Source organism: Agelaius phoeniceus, chromosome Z (assembly GCF_051311805.1).
Source record: "Agelaius phoeniceus isolate bAgePho1 chromosome Z, bAgePho1.hap1, whole genome shotgun sequence".
Taxonomy (NCBI): Eukaryota; Metazoa; Chordata; class Aves; order Passeriformes; family Icteridae; genus Agelaius; species Agelaius phoeniceus.
The window spans coordinates 8,916,688-8,936,815 of record NC_135303.1 but is presented as its reverse complement, the minus strand read 5'-3'; the positions used below and the strand labels follow the sequence as shown (position 1 = coordinate 8,936,815).

Genomic DNA, 20,128 nt, shown 5'->3' with positions numbered 1-20,128 from the left:
AAACACTCCCAGGGGGTCAACAACAACAAAAAAACTACAAGGGGAGCGCCGGCCTGCTAGGCGTGCAGACACAAAAAGAGCAGGCCAAGGGAATAAGGGAACCAAAACAAACCAAGCGCGTGGTAATGTTACTATTTCTGTAAGTGAAGCAGATGCTTCAAAGACCGTGTCTGCTGGTCCACTGTTGAAAATGCAACAAAATAACCTTTGTTATGATTTAAGTGAACCTATGTTAACCACCTCTTCTGTCAATGAGCCTTACAGGTTGCAGCTGACAGAATCACTCCACCTGAAGGACACTGACTGGCATTTTGTCTCTGTCAACCCAGATCAGAAGGGTACTTGGCACTGTATTCATTGTAAGTACATCATCATTGGGGACACCAAACACACACCACATGAGATTGAAATTGCTCCAGGAATGACAACATCAGATCCCGAGCAATTCGTTCTCGGGCTGCACTGTTTCCACCCACCCGTGTTTCTTCCCAAAGGACAAATCCTTGCACAAGCTATCCCTGTGCCGTTTTTGCCTGAAGGCACCGAAAAACAAGGGCCGACAGTCACCCGGCTCCAAGTTATTGGGAGAGACAAACCCAAATTATGGTGTAATGTCAGTGGGGGTGGGGAGTCAAAACGCATTGAGATGCTTGTAGACACGGGTGCAGACTGCACAGTGATCCCAGTAGAAGACTGGCCTGCACATTGGCCTTTGCAAAATGTTGCTAGTCATGTTCAAGGTGTAGGAGGCCTGCAATTGGCAAGACAATCCAAAAGCATCATCCAAATCGAGGGACCAAACGGACAATTGGCAAATATCCGTCCATTTGTGTTAGATTATTCGGAACCTTTGTTAGGGAGAGATTTCATGGCCCAGTGGGGTGTCACAATTGATATCCCAGACTCCCCACAGGATTTTTGTACAGCGGTCATTGAGCAACAGCGCCCCACCCAAAAACTAAAGTGGAAAAGAGACAAACCAGTTGAGGTGAAACAGTGGCTGCTCAGTAAACAAAAAATAAAGGCGCTTGAGGAGCTAGTGGAAGAGCAACTGAAAAAGGGTCACATTGTGGAGACCACGTCCCCGTGGAACTCTCCAGTGTTTGTCATTCAGAAAGCTGACAAAAAGAGATGGCGGCTCCTCCACGACCTCCGACAAATTAATAATGTCATTGAAAATATGGGCTCTCCCCAACCTGGTATGCCATCCCCAACAATGCTTCCCCAGGATTGGAAATTAGCTGTTATTGATAGAAAAGATTGTTTTTTCAATATTCCCCTCCACCCTGACGATGCACCGCGTTTTGCATTTTCGGTCCCCACCATCAACATGGAAGCCCCTATGAAAAGGTACCATTGGACAGTTCTCCCTCAGGGCCTTAAGGTCTCGCCAGCGATCTGCCAGTGGTCTGTCTCTTCCCTGCTTTCCCCAGTGCGTGCAGCTGCAGAAAAGGCCATCATCTATCGTTATATGGATGAAATCCTTGTGTGTGCCCCCACTGATGATCTACTCACACATGCTCTTGACCTAACGATTGATGCATTGATTGTTGCAGGGTTCGAGCTCCAGGAAAGGAAAATTCAAAAGATGCCACCTTGGAAATATTTGGGCCTAGAAATTGGAAATAGGACCATTGTTCCTCAAAAACTAGAAATCAATCCAAGGATCAAGACCCTTGCAGATGTCCACAAGTTGTGTGGGTCTTTAAATTGGGTAAGGCCCTGGCTATGTCTGACCAACGAAGACCTTGCCCTTCTTTTCAATTTATTGAAAGGGGGAGAGGACCCAAGTTCTCCTACAGCTATTACCCCAGAGGCACAGAAAGATCTAGAAAAAGTTCAGACAGCAATGTCCACAAGACAGGCCAACGGATGTTGGCCTGACCTGCCATTCAAATTTATCATCTCAGATAAGCTGCCACAACTCCATGGAATCATTTTCCAGTGGGAGAAAAAACAAACACCTAAGGCAATGGAAACACCTAAAAAGGGCCAGGACCAGAAGGACCCTCTCTTGATCATAGAGTGGGTTTTCCTCAGTCACCAAAGGTCCAAGAGAATGACAAAGCCCTAAGAGCTGGTAGCAGAACTAATCCGGAAAGCTAGGACCCAAGCTTTTCCACCAACATGCACCTGGCCTGGTTCATCAGTTTCACCTCACTCGAGAACAGGCCAAAGCGATTGTGGCCACATGCATCAATTGCCAACAACATGCATTCCCTACAATGAGTGCGGGAGCAAACCCAAGGGGGTTGAACCGTTGTGAACTGTGGCAAACAGATGTAACACACATACAGTCATTTGGACAACAGAAATACATTCATGTTAGTGTAGATACCTTTTCTGGAGTGGTCTATGCCTCTGCCCACACAAGAGAATCATCTTCCGATGCCATAAAGCACGTCTTACAGGCTTTTTCTTTCATGGGCACCCCCAAAGAGTTGAAAACTGATAATGGGCCCACTTACAAATCCAAGGAATTCAGGAGTTTCCTGCAGCAATGGGGAGCAGAGCACAAAACAGGCATCCTCTACTCCCCTACAGGTGAAGTCGTAGTAGAAAGGACTCACCATGATATCAAAAGAGTCCTGGACCAGCAACATCAGGTCCTGAAAGTAGAACCTCCCCACATCCGATTGCCCAGGGCACTGTTCACAATCAATTTCTGAACTGTTCTTTTGACAGCCTGAATCCGCCCATCATACGCCACTTTGAGGGGAGCAGTAAGATGTCAGTGAAAGAAAAGCCTTCAGTCTTAGTAAAGGACCCTGAGATTTGGAAGACAGTGGGACCTTACAAATTATTTACATGGGGACGTGGATACACCTGCGTGTCCACCCCCTCTGGTTCAAAGTGGGTCCCTTCCAAATGGGTAAGGCCCTACGTCCCCAAGGCCTCAGAGAAGTCTACAGAAGCGCCCCAGGTTGCTAATGCTGCCTGGAAAAGGAAACGCCGCGCATGTTCCCTGGAAGAAATTTTATTTAAGCCTCCTATCTGGAATAGTTTTCAATATATGTTTGTCTTCAGTTCCTTGTACCAGTTTAGATCCCGCTGTTTGTGTGCAGTTTCGAGACACCATGAGACCGAGTCTGCTCTTCTCGATCATTGCACCAGCGATCTCCTGGATAGTCCATCAGCCCAAAGCAAACGTATGGACCACCCTGAAATTATGACATCAAGAGAGAAACAGACGACTGGCTGATAGGACTGTTCAAGGGCTGGGGACTCTCAGGCTGGGTGGGATCTATTCTGAAAACTGTATTTTTAGTATTGTTTATTCTAGTTATTGTTATTGTAGTCATTACCATTGTTTTCAGATTAATCAAGCGCATGTTCACAAGTTAATTTCAAGCTCATGTTCCCCTCCTGAAGTCCACCATTTGGAAGCCCTTAGTGCTCCAGTAAATGACATGGAAGCCGCAGAAGAAAACACTGACCCTCCTGAAGAGGAGGAACCAATTTACCAACCATGGTTTGGCAAGAATTTTGCCCCCCAAATCCAGTCCTCTTCATTTTAAACAAAACAAGGGGGAGATGTTGCGGTGTGATGTCATGGGTTGCCTCAGATACCTCAGGTTTCTCCCTGTAGATTTCTTCCCCAGGTGTGTCAATCACCTCTCCTTTCCCCCACCCTGACCCCTGCTGAGTGCTGTCTGTCAGTCCTGAGTCCCAATGGCATTCCAGAAGGCCATTGAGTGATTGGTAGAGTTCAAAAGATACCTTACACCCCTGGAGGACATTGGGCCATCCTGGTGTCATTTGACCCCTGAGACTTCTCCCCCTGCACCTGGTTGGTGGGAACCCTACCCCTTTCCTCCCCCTCTCCCCGGGGTTAAAAGGAACAGCAACCACGCGGTTTGACAGGTTCTGTTAGAGCTGTTACTGCATTCAGAGGCCTCTGGGCCAGGAATAAAGCTCTGGATTGAAAACCTCTAGCAGAACCCGACTCCTTTCCTTCATCCTCGCCTTAGAGCTTCTCTGCCAAGCAAAACCTGAGCTCCTGCATGTCTGAACTTGTCTCTAGCGCCCAGCTGCAGCATCCAGCTTAGCCAAAGGTGTTTCTGAGGTGAAAACACCACAGTTGCCGCCTTTTAGTCAAGCAGAGAGAGCCGGACAAGCCCAGGCACGTCCCTTCTGGCTATACTGGTAATTAATTCCAATACCCACGGATTGACCAATAAACTGTTTCTCTTTCAAAGGTTAAGTTCCTACTCATTGAACAATACACTTTTCATCGTTTCTCATTGACCTGCTCAAACATGGATCAAATATGACAGGGCACAACTCCAGTTCCTGCCCCAGTTGTTTGCAAAATATCCCACTCCTCAAATTCTCCTTTGCTGGTCAAGAGCCTCCTAAAAGCACTTTCTTTCCCTTAAATGCATTCCAGCTAGCTTCTTAGAAGGAACACTCTCTCCAATCTCGATGTTAAGATAGCCACTTGCACACATTAAGCACTGCAATGGGGGAATACAGGGTTCAGCACTGCCTGCTAAAGCTCAAGGAATTCACAAGACTAAGTCCCATTTCTTACACTTAAATATTTTCCCAGCGCCTCTCCTTCCTATTCTGGGAATCAAACACAAACATTTTGTCATAAAGTCCTGCAAGTGCTTTTGATGAGTGAAGACACATTACAACTTTCTTTCTGAAATTAATGAATAAAACATAGATTGCCTACTGAAATTATTCTGCTCCCTCCCAATCACTACTCAAGCAAAACCCTCAGGCACATCCCTGATTCCCTCTCTCTCAGCAGCTCAGAGCTGCATTGCACAGCACTTGCTGTGTGCCAGACAGCACAAAGCAGGCTGGCCTGCTGGGCCTGAATATTCCTGCAAGATACCCTACATCTCACACCTTTGCTCTGGCTCAGTGCAGAACTGCAGGATTGCAGGTGCTTCCTCCCAGAGCTGTGTGAGGCGCTGGCTCCTGCAGATGTGCCCTGCCAAGCTGTCCCTGCCTCACGCTGGCCTCGGTTCAATGGTGGATCAAAACGCTGTGCCTCTCATCCTTCTCACCCCTCCACCCCAGAACCAGGCCCTATATCTCCTGCTCAGGAGTGGAATTTTCCCAGTTACAGCATCAGCCCACACATGGTCAGCGTGTGAGATGAGGCCATGATGGCTCAGGATACCAACTCCCTGACAGCAAGGGCTCCATTGCACACTGTTCCCCTTTCAAAGCTTGACTGCCCACCGATTGACCAATACATTGTTTCTCTTTCAAGGGTGTCCTGGCTTGGCTATATCATGCTTGTATCCCCAGTCATCTGTTCTGGTTTTGATGAATAATAAGTTTTGCAGCTTTAAGACATGTTCCAATAGTGAAGGGGGGAGAAAAGAAGCACGGAGTTTCTTTTCAGAAACTGCACTCACTCCTCCACATTCCTGCTCCTGGACTGTGATGTCTGCGGATAGACAGAAGGTAAGACAGAGCTCTCCTTTGCTTTTAGTTAGTTTTAGCTAGCTGAGACAAAGAAGTTCCCTAGATTGTGGGGGGGTTTTCCCTCTTTTCTTTGGACCTGTTTAGACCTTCTCCAGACTGAACACCAGAAGAGCACTGGCAGCTCACACCTGTGACCCACCAGGCTGGGACTGGGCTGCGGCATTTCCAGCACCACAGGGACTGATAAGAGACTGAGTGAGCTGAGCCACAGCCCACGGAGGAGACTTTGTGAGATTGTCTCTCTTTTGGAGCGGCAAGAGGTTTCATTGTTTAATATTGTTTAGGTTTTATTGCTTAATAAACAGGTTTTTCCACTTTCCTCCAAGGAGGTATTTTCTCCCAAACTGGTTGTGAGAGGGACCGCTTGAATGTGCTTTCTAGAGTAACTCCTGGGGGGGTTCACTCCCAAATTTGCCCTCAACCAGGACAAAGGGTCAAGTTCCCATTCATTAAACAAGATACTTTTATTCATTGCCTTGTCAACCTGCTCAAACATCAAATATGGCAGGGCCTTGGACACAGTTGATTGAGAAATATTCCCATTCCTCAAATTCTCCTTTACTAATCATGAGCATCCTAAAACCACTTTCTTCCCTTGAATGCATTCCAGCTACCTTCTTAGAAGGACCATTCTCTTTATTCTCAAGGTTAAGATAGCCACTTGCACACATTAAGCACTGCAATGGGGGAATACAGGCTTCAGCACTCCCTGCTAAGGCTCAAGGAATTCACAAGATTAAGCCCCATTTGTTACGCCTTAACATTTTCCCAACGCCTCTCCTTCCTACTCTGGGATTCAAACACTAGCATTTTGCCAAGAAGTCCTGCAAGTGCTTTTGATGATTGAAGACACATTGCATCCTTCCTTCAGAAATTAATGAAGAAAACACAAATTGCCTACTGCAACCCTTCTGCTCCCTTCCTAATCAGTTCACTACTCAAGCAAAACTCTCAGGCACATCCCTGATTCCCTCTCTCCCAGCAGCTCAGAGCTGCATTGCACAGCGCTTGCTGTGTGCCAGACAGCACAAAGTAGGCTGGCCTGCTGGGCCTGAATATTTCTGTCAAACACTCTGCATCTCACACCTTTGCTCTGGCTCAGTGCAGAACTGCAGGATTGCAGGCGCTTCCTCCCAGAGCTGCGTGAGGCGCTGGCTCCTGCAGACGTGCCCTGCCAAGCTGTCCCTGCCTCACGCTGGCCTCGCTTCCCCTGGCAGAAGTGCCGGGCCTGAAGGAGGCTGCCCTGTGCTCCAGCCTGCCGAGCAGCCCGGCTCCCTGCCCCGGTGCCCAGAGTGCTGCACACACTGCTGACCTTGGCCAGGAGTTGCAGGGCAGCCGGCAGAAGAGGAGGAATCCTCAGCCAGCCCAGCGGCCCTCGGCTGCCCTTGGCCTTTCTCTGCTCCTGGGCATACTCCAGACGGCCAATGCCTCCAGGCTGGGCTGTGCCCAGCACGGCTGCGCTTCCCCTCGGGAGCAGCCAGCTGCCACCTGGGCTCTGAGAGCGCAGGATTCGCCCGCTCCCAGGAACAGGCACCCAGGGCCCGGCTGCTGCCTCTTGCAGCTCCAAGGGCCTCCTTCCAGCCTGCCTCTGCCGGGGCTCAGCCTGCTCCCGCCTCTGCCGGGGCTCTGCTGGGGCTCCAGCCCGGCCAAGGCCGGGGCCGCTCTCACCTCACAGGCGCTGACAGCTCTGCACCACAGGAGACCTTGCCGAGCACCCTCTCTGATCTTTCTTTTCTCACTTGAGCAAGGCTCTCCTTCTGCCAAAGAGATTGCACTTAGGGACACAAATCCAAGTGGCAGGAACTCAAATGCTCTTGAGTCATGACTGAAGGCCTGAATCCACACAGGATGTCTTGGCTGCCTCTCCCCTCCTTTGCTTTTTCCTGCAAATGCCAATACCTTTTCTGCCTCAACTAGAAATATCACAGCTGTGCCAAAACCAGCCAGTGGGTCATATTCCAAAGGCAGTGTGGTCTGGAGCGGATGAATGAAGAAGAACCTTCTCCACTTACAAACCATACCAAAGAAGCCATAATTTTGAGTTAGCACCAGTAAAAAACAACTGGTAATTCAGAAGAAAATGCCGAGCTGTCTGAAGGGGTTCCGAAGGAGGGGAATCTTCCAAATGAGTTGATGTTTGAGAAACTTTATTTAATAATAATCCTACTCTATAAACCTATACTATACTATACTATACTATACTATACTATATATATAACTACTATACTATATATATAACCTATACTATACTATAAACCTACTCTATAGAACAAAACTACTCAACAATCCTACTCTAGAGTCCTACTCTACAATCCTACTCTAAGTTGGTTATGGAGATAACATCTTCATTATTACATTCTTCTTCTCCACTCCTCCTTCTTCTTCTTCATCTTGATTGAGTTGATGAGTGGGGCCAGGCTGGACGCTGGCTTGGCTGAAGTTACAAATGGATGCTGTCCACAGGAAAAAAAAACCAAAACAACAAAGAACATTGAACCATCACTTTCCAAGCTCAGTGCTTCAGAGAGTCAATCAGGATTCCTCTGGGTCCTAAAAAGACCCAGAAAGAGGAGCAATGGGACAATCTGCTCCCCAGTCATCATATGCATGACCTTGCCATCACAGGCAAACCTGGCCCAGAATCCCACTCATCCATTTATTGTGATGTCTTCATCCTGCTGGGATTTTTGCCCTGCCAGTGCTCTAGAAATGGTGCTTTCTGTCCCTGGCCTTTCTTCCTTGCAGGAAACTCCAATGGCTGACATAGGTCCCTGCCTTTGTAAGACAGGCACTGTGCAAATTTCCACAGGGACAGAAAGCAGTGTCTGCCTTTCCATGCCCTGCCCCTCGTGTGCTGGATGGCACCTTCCTTCCCAGCAGGGTCAGCCCAGTGGCACTGGGCCCTGCAGTTCCCTCTCTGCCACACAACCTGGCAGTAACCCTGGCACAGTTCCCGTCTGCTTGGGCGTGCCAGGCAGCAGATGGGGCTGGGACAAGTCCCTCCCAGCAGTCCCTGTTTGTGTGGCAGAAACCTCTAAGGGTGGGCTGGGGGGCACAAAGCAGGGCCCCTCAGAGGCTCCCAGTGAGCCCCCCACAGCCCCTCCAGCCCACAGGCAAATCTCTGACTGCTCAGCTGGGACTGGCTTCCTTGGGTTCCACCACCACCATTTCATGTCTCTGTAGCCTGCATTGCTCTACTTCAATTCTTTTGCCATTAGATAAAACTCAAGACCCCACCAAATTACAAAAGAGGGTGACAGAAACAGAAAACAGAGCAGCTCTCCTCTCAGGAAATACGGAGGGAGGTGGAGTTATTCAGTTTTGTGAAGAACAGGCCCCAGGGAGACTTTATTGCCACTTCCCAAGACTTCAGAGTGGCTTTGAAGAAAGTGGGGACACCTTTTTTAACAGGTCCAGTTACAATAGAATGTGATGAATATTTTTAATCAAAATGGGGATCAAGTCAGAGTAGGTCTAAGGAAGAACTTTTTTACTCAGAGCATAGTGCAATACTGTCACAGGCTGTCCCATGAGCTTGTAGGTGCCCCGTTACAGGTCAGGTGGCAAAGGGCTCTGAACAACCTGATCTCTTTAAAGATGTCCCTGCTCATTGCAGCACACTTGCACCAGAGGACCTTTACAGGTCCCTGCCAGCCCAGCCCAGTCTAGGATTCCTCACCGTTTTCATTTGAAGAGCAGCAAGAGCGGAGGTGCGGAGTAAGGGGGCTCATCTGATGGCTTGGACTTGAGTGGAGAAGGAGCCCATCCCTCAGACCCTGTTTCACCTGCAGCCCCTTCACATTTTACCTTCAGGAGCTCCCTGGCAGACCAGCGACACGTCACGTCTGTCTGCAGGCAGCAGCTCAGGAAGTCACACAGGCAAGACGAGAATCGGTGTGGCTGCCGCAGCCGTGGTCTCTCTCCCCTGGCTGTCCGGAGTTGAGCCTGGATAAAAAGGAAACACCAGGCTCTACCCGCTTCTTTCCCATCTGTAACTGCTCTCCCGCATCCCATTGGTTAAGCTCCATTCTGCAGTGGCAGTTTCTGCCCTGGCAGAGACCCAGAGATGATTTTCCTTTACCAACCAAAAACCCAAATCCCGATGCAGCCACAGCTTTTCCAACATTCAGCAGATCTTGCCTTGGCAGCTGATTTCATTGACTGACCTAGTTAGTAGGAGCTACATCAGCAAAGTACGTTCCCTTCCCTAAGGATTCACACCAGCTTGAGAGGCTTTTTGGAAGAGGGACTGCTATACTAACTCTACAGTTTCCAAGGATTAGTACATGAAAGGCATCTCTGCAGTGCTTATTGGTCCCTGAAGCACAACTGCCATAAAACAAATCTCATTGAGCTTCTTTTCCTCTTCTAGAAAACTCTTCCAGTGGTAAGTGGAAGGAAAGAAAGGAAATCCACCAGCTAGTCCTCAGGAAAGGAAAGCAAACATTTGGGATCTCATATTCAACACAGACACATTAAGATGCATGCACAAATATATTGAGATGAAAATGCCTGCTTGGGTGCACAGGAGCCATTTGTAGCTCTGTCTCTCAGCTGCACGTTTTTGCTTCTTTATGTGGCAAAAGGAAACCTTTTCATGGTCAAATCAGAAGAAGAAGTGCCATGCCTATGGTCAGCCTCTGCTCATTTGGATACTCAAGCGCAGAAAGTGTCGGGTAAGAAATGGGAGGTTTGGCAGGATCTCCATGACCCCAGGCTGTGGCCTGGTCTCCATAAAAGTGCCCATCACAATACTAACAGCTCTGTGCTGGTGGCACTGAAATAGATAGTGACCAAAGAGACTTTGTTATTATCCTCTTCAACCCAAAGGAAAATTTCCAAGCCTAAAACAACAAACACATTTCGCTTGAGTATAAATAATTAGGACAGCTTTCTTTCCTTTTCCCACACCACCAGAGGTCACAAAGGGGGTTTTATCCTGTCCCTCTGCAGCTGTGCTCAGCCACTGGACATGGTGGGGAGCTGGTGTCCTCCCTGTCATTAGAACTGTGCAGGCCAGGGATGGCCCTGCTCCTGTGGTAAAGAAACACAGCACCTGTGTCAACTGCCCACGTTGGATCCCAGCCCAGGCACCTGGCTGCAAGCTCATCAACTTGTTAAAGTACCAAGAAATAGCCAAGGGTTTGGTGTACAATTCTAACTGCAGTCGGAGAAAAACACATCCTGAACTTATCCAGGCCTCCCACACGCATGACTGAACAATGTACAGATGACTTGAAAGCCTGAAAGTTTCAAAGACCCACAGGATTTGGAAAAGATGCTACAGTATGGAGGAAAATTGATGTGCTGTGGTTCAAAAACAAAAAAGCAAGCAGAACTGCTTGGGCATTGCTTTGCTGGTTGTTTCTTTTTTGCTTTTTCTTTTTCTATAAAACTGAAACTGGGAAGACTCAACCTCCATTTTGAAGGATATTTATCACACATCCAACTGTTCCACTGAAAAATTCTTGTCCTTCAGAGCCAGAGCTCCAACAGGGTTCCAAAAGCAATGTCAGGCCTGGCTGGAGGCCAAAATGGCAACTTTCGGAACTGGTTAGGTTTCTGAACTGCCGCTTCCCTTTCTGATGCAACCAAATCTACAGCGGATGCTGATGTGCTGCAGGGACATTTTTAGAAGGGGACCTTGGTGGAAGTGGTGCCAGCAGATGGCAATGGGATTTTGTCCAATGGCACACAGAACATGGGACAGATGAGAAAGACAGTGGGATCAGTGAGTATTTGCTCCTTACCGAAACAGGAGTTGCATTCCTGCAAGGAACTTCTTGTTCCACCATTTCGATGCCCACGATTCCAAAAGACCATATGTCCACTTTGGGGCCATATGGTTGACCTGTCACCACTTCAGGCGCCAGCCACCCAGAAGTGCCGGCCACGGAGCTCCGTCTGCTCTGCTCAGGGGTGAGCTGAACAAAGAGGCCAAAGTCAGCTGTGGAGAAAACAACAAACCATGAAAGCCAGCTCCAGTTAGGAAGCCAAGCAAAAGAATTCCCCACTCTCAGTCTAAGAATGTGCTCTTCAATCTCCCGGAGAACTGTCCACACTCAGTTTCCATGAGGCTTTAGCCAAGGTAGTACGGAATTGGCCACATCCAAAAAAACCCAGGTTTTTTAACGCTGCTCACAGCAGTGGACTTTATTCCCCTGAAACTTTAGATTGTAGCTCTCTCCCTCTGTAAGGGACACACACAGACCAAGGGCAGTCTTGACTTCTTGTAGTTCCCTCTCATACCTCTGTTCGCATTGCAACTGTGCCCTCAGCTTACAGTAGGGGTCCCTGCACTGCCACCAGCACCATTTCTGGGGAGCTGGCAGTCACTCAAAGCAGCCTACACCCCACATCCCTGGAACACTGCACCTGACCAAGAATATACTGACCCAGCTTGACAGAACCATTGGTTCTGAGAAGGATGTTGCAGCTCTTCACATCTCGGTAGATCACATGGTTTGAGTGGAGAAAATCCAGTCCTCGCAGGCACTGAGAGAGAAAACAGAAAGAGGAGGGCAAAAATAAGTGATGTGATTTCATCACACAAGAAAGGAAACAAAGACTCTAAAAGATTCTCTTTCCCCAGGGGAATGGGGAGTAATGGCAGAACACAGTGCCACCGAGAGGAAGAGCTTGCTGCTCCAACACTTGCAGAGCGGGACCTTTCTGAGGAAAGGCGTGTCAGCTTTTGAAAGAGCAACAGCACCTGCTCTTGTAGACTGCCCCCTGCAAACCAGCCAGGATGACTCCTGCTGCAGTGGACATGCTATCTCCATGCAGAAGACAAATGAGGGTCTTGCCAAGAAAGAAAAAGTCCCTCCCTTTGGTGTGAAGTGGATCACTTTTGGGTGGGATGCTGCATGACAAAGGTTTTATTGCTGGCCTCAGCACAGACTTGGAAGTATCACATCAGTCACCTTCCTGAAGCAAAGAGCATTTTGGCTGCACTACTATCCTTTTCAGCTGAGGACTGTGAGAAATGAGTCTCTCTTTTTTCTTTGCTGCTTGTTTCAAATCCTGCCACCAGCACCTCTGCTTTCACAGGCAAGGAATGCAGTGAAGACAGGACCCAGGCATATGTTTAGAGAGGCAAAATGGAGAACAGCAAATACAAATAAATACATGAGGCAGAGTGAGAATACAACCGGAGGAGATAAGAGTACTGGCACTGAGTACAGTGAGTGCAGGGGCACTGGCAGGCCTTTCACTTGGGATGCTTTTACTTGCCCATAGCATAGCAGCAACACAGAAACAAAGCTTGGCACATGAAACCTCTCCTGTTCTGAGCCCCTGCTCTCCAGACAATCCTGCCCAAGCCCTCAGAAACACAGATGGCATTGCTGACCTCCCGGCTGATGGCTGCCATCTGGTCTTCAGACAGGCAAGTCTTGCTGATGACGTCGCTCAGAGTGCCTCCATCCATGTACTCTATAACTAGCCAGAGTTCCTCGCCCAGAAGGTAGCTGAAAGAAGGAAACAAGGGTGTGGAGATGAACGTGCATGGGTACCTTGATTTTTTACTTCTGGGTTTCTTGTTTCCAAGTTCCTTTGTGACTAGGACAGAATCAAAGGAATAGACATTCCCTCTCAGCTATGCATTGTTTGCAATCTGTGCAGTCTCAAGAAGAAAGGCACAGCTGTGAAAAAGGAGATGTCTTAAATGGCCAGCAAGTAAAAAATGTAGTTTAGTAACAGATAAAAAAACCTGTCACACTGTGTGTTTCTGGAAATAAGCACCTAGTCTTCCTGGCATGCAAAGCAATGGAAAAGGGGACATTTATGTTAGTTTATCTGGACATAAAAAGACACTTGAAAAGAATCAAGCCACAGAAAAAAGTGGTGGCTGTGAACTTACAGGCTATTGATTTAGTAAGATATGACTGGTCCAGGTTTTTGAGTAATTTTCAAACTATGTATGCCGAGAAGACTCATGCAGACAAAATGCACTCTCTTCCCATCCATTAGAGATGAGCAGAGCAATAATAATTAGCCAATAGTTGCAGCTCTATTTTCTGCCACTGACCAGAGTGGGATTTTAGCTGGCATGTTTGCTATATGTAAAGAAACATTCACAACAACTCACCTGTCTAAATAGTTGATCAGGTTGGGATTCCTATTAATTTTCATGACCATGAGTTCATTGACTTTTAATTTCTTCTTCCTCAGTCCTTTTAGATTTATTTTCTTTATGGCCACCTAAAATGACATTGAAAATCAGTAACTTGAGAAGTTGGTGGCACAAGACCACAATGCACATGGAGCGAGTGATTTTGCAATGACCCAGCTGAGCTGTGCCAAACTTCCATGTGATTAGGCACTGCACTAATTAGGAACTGACATTCCAACAGCCCATTTCTCGGCTCATTTGGGGGCCAGTTACAGGACACATGGGGCCACTGAAATTTTGCCTTGTCCACTTGGTAACAGTGGTGTCTCAGCTATCACCAACAAACCTCTGACCACAATCTCTGCTGCTTTGGATGGGATTCAGAAGAAGTAATCCATGCCTTAATACTCTGTGGGTACATCTTGGCCTATGGGCAGGGCTTAGGGCTTTTAGGGAGACCTTGCAGATCTCTCCCTACGTGCAGTTCCCAAGTGCAGCACTGCAGGTGGCTAAGGAACTACCAGGAACTTTCAGATGTATTTGCTGGCAGCCAGAAATGAGAATTCAGGACTCTGAAGCTGTATCCCCAAAGAGCAGTGAGGTGCTTGAAGGCACCACCTTTGTTTTAGCAATGGAGAGCGAGCGAGCGCGTCCTTCTCTGAAAGGAACCGCTGCCCTCCGTGCCTTCCTTCCGGCAGCTGAGGAGGACAAAGTCCCAAATGTATTTTGCAGGCTTTTCAGCACAGCTCTGCCCAAAGCTCCAGCCACAGCTCACACCAGAGGGGAAAGCCCCTCAAGAGCAGCAGAGACTGCAGATGCTGTTGACATTTACCTCTCCTCCTGTGGCATTGTCGAGTGCTCTGCAAACATCTCCAAAAGTCCTAGAAACAAAAAAGCAGCAAAGAAAGTAGAAGCCATTTAGATCTTGCAGTGAAAGCCAGCCCACACAAGAGATCTCTGCTGTGAGTGCAGAGATGCAGGAGAGCTCTGCCAAAAGGCAGATGGTGCTTTTTCCTCTCAAGTGCTTGGACACTGGGCCTGTTCCTGAAGTGCTTGGGTTTACTGCCTTAGCTCAAAAATAGAGATGCTTCTTTCATCTCAGGTTTCAGTTTCTAAACTGTTCAGTTTTTATCCTTACCACAGAGTATTTCTTTCAGCAAACTCTTGGAAAGAAATGTTCCTTAGAACTGTTATCTCACAGCTATCAGGGAGCAGGTTGCTCTTTCAGGCAAGCAAGTTTCTTTCCTCTTTATTAGTGTGGCAGTATGATTTAGAAATATACAAAAATGCTAAGGAAATTAACACAGAAGTGTCTCACACTTGAGAGATGAGATTTTCCAGATTCTGTTCCTTGCTGCAGGCAAGACCTCGGCAGCATGGAGGTGTCTCTGACAATGCCTTCTGAGCACACACACAAATTCTGAGCAGCACTGAGAAATGGGACAGTCTATCCCCAGTGTGTGAACATGGGGATAGATGTCTGTTTGCAGCTGGCCTGACTTCACGCTGGATAGACATTCCACCAGAAAAACACCTGGCCCATGCTTATGTAGCAGTAACTGTGGTTGGACTCACCCGCTGCCAATATCTTCCAGTTTGGTGTATTTCATCCTGGGATTTTCCTTGTTTACTATTCTCTCTGAGGGAAACAAAATGCAAGATGCTGACATTAAAGCAGAGATCCCAGCTTCCAGGAGATACAAAAGGCAGCCCCAGTGTCTGGAGCTCTGAACCCTTTGTGGTCAGCTGGGTAACAACAACAACAACCAGGCAGACAGCTCTGCAGCACAGGTGGCCAGCACAGAGACTGATTTTCTATAGCAGTTCCTGTGGGGCTCCTAAATGTCCCCGTGACACCAAACTCAGGAGAAACATTTGGTACAGCTATGCTGACACCTGCACACAATGCACTGTCCCTCAGACAAGAAATAGAGCAGACGTACTCAGCAGCTCCAGGGAGTCACCCTCGATCTCCTGTTGCTGAGCAGCAGCTGGGTCAGCGCGGGAGGTGAACAAACTGCCCCGGCTCCACTTCTCAGATCGGGGAGAAAAGGCTCCTTTAGATGATGCTGCTGCTGCTGCAGCAGGTTTGGTGACAGAGCTTGTGTAGATCTGGGACAAGAAATGAGTTGATGTCAGAAAGGTGGCTGGCAGAGATTACCCTGAGATCCCTTTTTGAAATGCAGGCCCTTAGAAAGGTGCTGTCAGCCACATGCAGGGCTCTTCAATGCCTTTTTTCTGATGTCCACTTCTCAAACTGGATGGATCAAAACCAAAGGCAAGTTTTACTTGAGTTCATGGCCAGATTCATGTTCCATTTTCATGGATTTTCCAAAGGATGACTGCCACAATGATCATTCTACCTCCTCTCAAGGATTCCTTTCCCCCTCCAAGGGCTGCAGACACACTTGCAGCTCCTTGTTCAAGTGTTCTGCCTCCTCCCACTGTGTCCTCTTTTCCTGCACCATCTTCAGGTCATGCTCAACCTGTAGCACTTCTGGTGGGGATGGTACCTGCGCCTCACTCCTAACTTGGGGCTCTTCATTGCCAGACATTCGCTGGAAGTCTTCGCAGGCTGCCCGGTGAGATGCCAACACTTGCACCTCAAATCAAACAGAACAAAGCAGTCAGAGACTCCAGCTTGTCCCTGTCAGCCAGGAGTCATCGACTGTGAGGAAAGGCAAAGAACAGATTGACAAGGGATACAGACAGCTTGTTTCAATCCTCCATCTGAGTCACCACGTTCCCCTTTAAAAACACCTCAAGAAACAAGGAGAGCAGGAATCAATTTGGATGACTGCTGGCCAAAAGGCCAAAGGACAAGTTTCACTACCCATGGCAGCAGAGGCACTTCAGCACACCAGGAAATGTCCTTCAGAGTGACTGTGATACACACTACAGCACGACGGCACTCAGAGGCATCACCCCACTCCCTGCTGCTCTGAGTGGAAAGGCAAGAAAGGCAGAAACCACCAGTTTGGTGACTGCAGTGACTGCATCCCTCTTTCACTCACTTGCTTTTGTAGAGACTGAGGGAGGGGATTAAGTTTCTCTCTGATGATTTTCATTTCTTCCTCCAGCCTCTTCTCCCTTGCCTTCATCCTAGTGTGAGCTGTCTGAAGCTCTGCATTCAGCTGTTCCTTCATCTTCTCTAAAAAACAAGAGAGAGGATGTTTCATGAGTGGAGTGCCTGCCACTCTTTCACTTACCTGGTTTGGTTGATCGCCCCTCTGCTGATGGAGATTCTCCTCTTGAATGCTTCTCATGTCTTCTTTGTTCTTTCTCTTTACTGCCATGATGTCACTCTGAGCTTCGGGCAGCTCTGCTTGTGGCTCTGCCTGGATCTTCTGTACACACAAATGCAGAGCAAGTGACTGGGAGCTGCCATCAGGCTCAGCTTTTTCCTTTTGCAGCCTCAAATCACATTTATTCAGCCACTTCTTTCTGCTTCCCTACCCACATCTGCTTCCAATGTAACCCTTCTGTTCCAGGGCTGATCTCTGCAGCTTCCAAGGCTCTGTGCTTCCAGTGTCTGTGGGACTCCTGGCCTCCTCAGTCCCAAGAGCTCTGGTTTATGCCCCTCTCCCTGCCCTTCCCTCTGTCCCCTGGCCAGTCAGGCTTACCTGGTCATTCTCCTGTGGCTCTTCCACCTGCTGCCTGAGCTGCTCTTCCTGCTCTCGGCCTGGGAACAGCTCTCCCTGAGTCTGCCATGGCATCTCTGCTGAAGCAATCTGCTCCTGCTCTTTCTCTAGAAGGACCTGCACAGATAGCAAGAGAAGATGGGCTTCAACTTCCCATATGACATTTGTGGGCCAAGACTCAAAGACTGCTGGGCTCACATGTTCCCAAAGCACTGTGCTGCTGCTCTGCTGGGTCATTCTCTGTTCGTGGGGAGGCACAGATTCCAAAGTGACCCTGGCCCTACAATCAGGGGCCATCTGGGACTGAAGCTCCAACAGCCTCTCAGGCAGCTGACAGGGAAGGTGTGGCATTTCTCAAGAGTCTGCTGAGGGCCTCCCTCTGCTTCTGCCATGTCCTGTTTGTCTTTTAGTAGTGACTGACACCCTGCCCTGTCCCACTGCTTCATCCTGGCTCTGCAGGTGGCTTCCTGGGTGAGCTCACTCCTTGTGAGAGACACTTCTAGAATTCATGTTGTCTTCACCACCTAAAACATGGAATACTTCACCACTCTAGGACAGGCAGAAAATTAAAGAATTAACTGGGGACTTCAGGAAAGAACAGGGTGGAGGAGAAAAACAGCTCTGAGGGGAAAAACCACAATATCCGAACGGGGAAAACATCTAGGCCTGCTCTGAATTGGTTGACGGAACATGTCTCTAATCCTCTCCTGAAAGGGATGCTTTAGGTGAGCTTTGCACCTCCAACTGCCTTGGACCAGAGTCAGGAATATTCAATTATGCAAATGTTACACAGCGTAGATAGATAGATAGATAGATAGATAGATAGATAGATAGATAGACAGACAGATAGATCTCACCTCTATAATCTCTCTTTATTGCCCTTTCTGTTGTTACACACATCAACACTCGGTAGCAGTGCCCTGATCAGCAGCAATCCTGAGATTGCTTTCCTGTTGCTCAATAAACCACACTCGTGGGGAATCTGGAGTGTGTAGGTCCTTATGGAAAGGGATCAGACCCAGAGCATTGTACTGGGAACTTCACTCTTTGTGCATCCCTGCTCGGGCAAGTTCTTCTCTTGGACTCGACCACACACATGGTGCATAAGGAGGTGTAATTAGAAATACATCCCAGCCCCTCCTAGCTCCTCTGATCTCTGAGCACCAGCTGGAATGCAAGGGCATTGATTTCCTGCCCAAATCCCAAACATAACAAAAACGGATTCCTTGGGTGGCAAAAAGACAGAGGTACTGTTAACCTGAATGGGAAGTGCAGGGTGTAATTATCAAGCCTGGCAAAAGAAAAGTTCCTTCTGCACCCAGATGCATGCCCCAAACTATGTGTTCACATGCAAATATATTGCATCTTCCACAACTGCCATCGTGTACACTAAAATTCAAGCAGAATTTCTCATGGTGCTGGAAAAGGGCAGGAAGGATGCAGGAAAACCAACACAATCATCACCGTCCACCTTACCAAAAGCCAAGAGACAGCTAGGCAAAAAGACTTTGTACAACTGAAGAATTACTCAAGAAAACTGCAGACCAGTTTCACAAGCAAAACAAACCTTGCCAAAACAGGAAAACAAAAAAACAAAACCCAGTGACCTCAATCACTACCACGTGTGTCCTTGGGCACAGTGCTGCAGAAGCCCAGGGATAGAGCTTCCCTGAGCCAAGCAGCCAGATGCTCTCCCAGAGGCACCAGCCCTTTGGGGCCTCAACACCACAGGTCAAAGGCCAAGTTCTACTGACGCTGCCTGCAGGAAATCCCAAGCTCCTGGCAGGACTCCAGCACTCAGCATCCTCAGCCAGCAACAGGAAGCGCTGGCTGCTCTGAAACTTGCACCTCTGCCTTGCACTAAATGCAGCACCATCCACAGGTCACACTTACGGGCTCAGGATATCCTGGCTCTGGTGTGAGCACTGACGGAGGCTGGTGCTCTTCCATCTCAATTTGCTCCTCTTTGGCTTCTTCTTCAGGAGCAGCAGGAGCCAGGGGAGAGATGGCTGTTGGTTCTGTCAGCTGTGGCAAAGAGGAGCATGAGGGAGAGGCTGTTACCTATCATTCAGATCGTAACTTCTTTTCAGATCTACCACCACACCTTCTAAGGAGAAATCAGAACATTTCGAAGCTACATAGGAATTCTAAGTCCCACCGACCAATTTATAATCGGCCCATTACACAGAACTGTAGATGGATATAAGTTTGATATTACTCCCTGGCTGTTATCAGCAAGCAACGTTTTGTTTGTAAAACGAAGCTTTTAGTTCCTGAAAGCTCTGAAAAGGAAATGTAGGAAAGATAATAAGTCCTTTGCTATTGCAACTGCAGATGTGGAAAATTCAATCTAGATCGCAAAAAGAAGGAAAGGTTGTGAAGAAGCATCTTTGTGTGCTGAGAAAGAAGAGAATGTACAGGGCAAATGTCGCCTAGAAAACCAACAAGCCAGCAAGGCACAAGATGGTAGTGTCACCCACTCCAGTGGCTAAAGAACTCGATTGCATTTAGGGCATGTTTAGTAGGGAAGCGCCCCATGCGGTGAGCACTGTTGTGTAGGGATTGATGGAAGTCCACCTAAAGGTCCCTCATGAGCCCCCCATTGTCGAGACTACATCTCCCTCAGAACCTGCTCATTGGGCTTGTGGTGCACACCCTTGCCCAGCTCCCCTGTCATTCTGTGCACACGCTGCAGCCCCTCAAGGACTTTCTGCTGCCCAGGGGCCCACAAGTGCACCCAGCACTGCAGCTGTGGCCGCAGTGCTGCCCAGCACAGGGCCACGCTCACTGCCCTGCTCCTGCTGCCGCACTGCTGCTGACACAGGCCACCATGCCCTGGGCCTTCTTGGCCACCTGGTCCCAGGATGGCTCTTGCTCAGCTGACCTTCTACCACACCCCAAGGGTCTTTTCACCCATGCAGCTTCC

The 20,128-nt window shown here is 48.4% G+C and overlaps 1 protein-coding gene and 1 long non-coding RNA gene across 2 annotated transcripts; both read right to left on the bottom strand.

Moving 5' to 3' along the window:
* Positions 1 to 7,727: 7,727 nt before the first annotated feature.
* On the bottom strand, positions 7,728 to 15,197 carry LOC129133204 (serine/threonine-protein kinase PAK 3-like). Its single transcript, XM_077172084.1, has 8 exons — positions 15,137 to 15,197; positions 14,394 to 14,442; positions 13,538 to 13,650; positions 12,800 to 12,917; positions 11,844 to 11,943; positions 11,199 to 11,395; positions 9,256 to 9,393; positions 7,728 to 7,901 (listed from the first exon to the last, which is right to left on the bottom strand). Exons 1-8 carry the CDS (start codon positions 15,169 to 15,171, stop codon positions 7,800 to 7,802), a joined length of 852 nt encoding a protein of 283 aa, XP_077028199.1. The 5' UTR covers positions 15,172 to 15,197; the 3' UTR covers positions 7,728 to 7,799.
* Positions 15,198 to 15,511: 314 nt separating this feature from the next.
* Positions 15,512 to 16,849, bottom strand: LOC143691974 (uncharacterized). Its single transcript, XR_013179796.1, has 3 exons — positions 16,576 to 16,849; positions 16,075 to 16,164; positions 15,512 to 15,673 (listed from the first exon to the last, which is right to left on the bottom strand). It is a non-coding gene; the product is annotated as an uncharacterized LOC143691974 (long non-coding RNA).
* Between the last annotated feature and the right edge of the window lie 3,279 nt (positions 16,850 to 20,128).